We start from the raw sequence: 2,500 nt of genomic DNA, 5'->3' as shown, positions 1-2,500 counted from the left end.
GGAAAAAAAAGGTAATAGACACAATACTTTTTTGGTATTTAAAAAAAGTAATATGGTATGACCTAATTCTGCATCCGGTTGCCAGTTAATGTATTAACCAATTTTTTTTCTCTCCCTTCTTTTATCTGTGACCTCATGTGACCTTTTTTGTGACGTTTGACCTTTGTTATCGTGCATGTTGAATTGACCTGATCCTTCCAATTCCTCATTCCTCTCCTATTTTTCTCTCTCCTTCTTTATTGCCTTTATTTTCCTCTCCCTTTTCCCACTCCCTTCCTTCCCCTTCCTCACCCCTTCCCTCCCTCCCTATCTCCCCCCCATCCTACCTACCCCGTCCCCCTTCCTTCCACCTTTCCCCACTCCACATCCTCCCTCCACCCACCCTTACCCTCCCCCTTCCTCCCACCCCCATCCTACCCACCCCCTTTTTACTTCCCCTTCCCTTCCCCATCCTCCTTACCCCTCACCCCCACCCCACACCCTCCCCACCCAACCACCCCCCATTTTACATCCCTCCTCCCCCTCCCCCTTTTTACCTTCCTCACACCGCCCCTCCCTACCCCACCCTCCGTCCACACCCTACCCCATCCTCCCCCCTTACCACCCTTCCACCGTTTTTACCCCTCCCCAATCCTCCCTACCCCTTCCTCCTCCCCACCCCTTCCTCCTCCCCACCATCCTCCCCTTTTTACCTACCCCCCCCCTCACCCCCACCTCCCCTTTTTACCCCTCCACACTCCCACACCCCCATTTTTACCCCCTTTTTACCTCACCACCCCTTTCTACCTCCCACCCCCTTTTTACCCACCCCTTTTTACTCCCCCTTCCACCCCCTTCCTACCCCTTCCCCACCACCCTCTTTTTACTCCCATACCCCCTTTTACCCTCCCCACCACCCTCTTTTTACCCCATACGCCCCTTTTACCCACCCCTTTTTACCCCCTCCTTCCCCCACCCCCTTTCTAACCCCCTTCCACCTCCACCCCTCCTCCCACCACCCCTTCCACCCCCCTTCCACCCCACCCCCTCCACCCCATCCCCACCCCCCTTTCTAACCCCCTTCCACCTCCACCCCTCCTCCCACCCCACCCCTTCCACCCCCTTCCACCCCACCCCCTCCACCCCATCCCCACCCCCTTCCTCCCACCCTTCCTACCACCCTTCCACCCCACCTCCTACCTCCCCACCCCCCTTTCTACCCCCACCTCCACCCCCTTCCACCCCTTCCACCCCACCCCTTTTTACCCCCACCCCTTTCCCCACCCACCCCACCCCTTTCCCCACCCCAGACCCCTGCCTCCAAGCGCTGACCCCCGGACCCTGCCGTGGCAACTACACCCGGTGGGCGTACAGCCAAGAGACAGAGACCTGCCGGAGCTTCGTCTTCGGAGGCTGCAAGGGCAACGCCAACAACTTCCTGGAGGAGGAGGAGTGCGTGCAGCGGTGCATGCGCGGCGGCAGGAGAGGTGGGGATAGGTGGAAAGGATAGATGGATAGGATAGGGAAGGATAGGTGGATGGATAGATGGATAGGAAAGGATAGGTGGATAGGATAGAAGAGAATAGATAGATGGATAGGAAAGGATGGATAGGGAAGGATAGATAGGTGGATAGGAAAGGATGGATAGGGAAGGACCGAAGAGGATAGGTGGATAGGAAGGGAGGAGCTTCGTCTTCGGAGGCTGCAAGGGCAACGCCAACAACTTCCTGGAGGAGGAGGAGTGCGTGCAGCGGTGCATGCGCGGCGGCAGGAGAGGTGGGGATAGGTGGATAGGATAGGGAAGGATAGGGAAGAGAAATGGATAGGTGGATAGGATAGAAGAGGATAGGGAAGAGAAATGGATAGGTGGATAGGATAGAAGAGGATAGATGGATGGATAGGGAAGGATAGATAGATGGATACCATAGGGAAAGATAGAGAGGTGGATAGGAAAGGATAGATAAGTGGATAGGATAGAAGAGGATAGGTGGATAGGGAAGGAGGAGCTTCGTCTTCGGAGGCTGCAAGGGCAACGCCAACAACTTCCTGGAGGAGGAGGAGTGCGTGCAGCGGTGCATGCGCGGCGGCAGGAGAGGTGGGGATAGGTGGATAGATAGGTGGATAGGATAGGAAAGGATTGAAGAGGATAGATAGATGGATAGGTGGATAGGAAAGGATAGGTGGATGGATAGAAGAGGATAGGTGGATAGGAAAGGATAGATAGGATTGAAGGGGATAGGTGGATAGGATTGAAAAGGATAGGTGGATAGGATAGAAGAGGATAGGTGGATAGGATTGAAAAGGATAGGTGGATAGGATAGAAGAGGATAGGTGGATAGGATTGAAAAGGATAGGTGGATAGGATAGGGAAGAGAAATGGATAGGTGGATAGGATTGAAAAGGATAGGTGGATGGATGGATAGGAAAGGATGGATAGGTGGATAGGATTGAAAAGGATAGGTGGATAGGAAAGGATAGATGGATAGGTGATTAGGATAGAAGAGGATAGGTGGATAGGAAA

At 54.0% G+C, this 2,500-nt stretch overlaps 1 protein-coding gene across 1 annotated transcript in view; it reads left to right on the top strand.

The window, feature by feature from the left end:
* Ppn (proteoglycan-like sulfated glycoprotein papilin) overlaps positions 1-2,500 on the top strand; it is a gene marked incomplete at its 5' end in the record, with an annotated part of 71,231 nt that overhangs the window by 52,299 nt on the left and 16,432 nt on the right. The window contains 1 exon segment of the mRNA XM_070120480.1: positions 1,290-1,466. Coding sequence (XP_069976581.1) covers positions 1,290-1,466 — 177 coding nt within the window.

This window comes from Penaeus vannamei, unplaced genomic scaffold, assembly GCF_042767895.1.
Source record: "Penaeus vannamei isolate JL-2024 unplaced genomic scaffold, ASM4276789v1 unanchor5351, whole genome shotgun sequence".
NCBI classification, from domain to species: domain Eukaryota; kingdom Metazoa; phylum Arthropoda; class Malacostraca; order Decapoda; family Penaeidae; genus Penaeus; species Penaeus vannamei.
The sequence above is the reverse complement of the archived record's forward strand: the minus strand, read 5'-3'. Positions and strand labels throughout refer to the sequence as shown.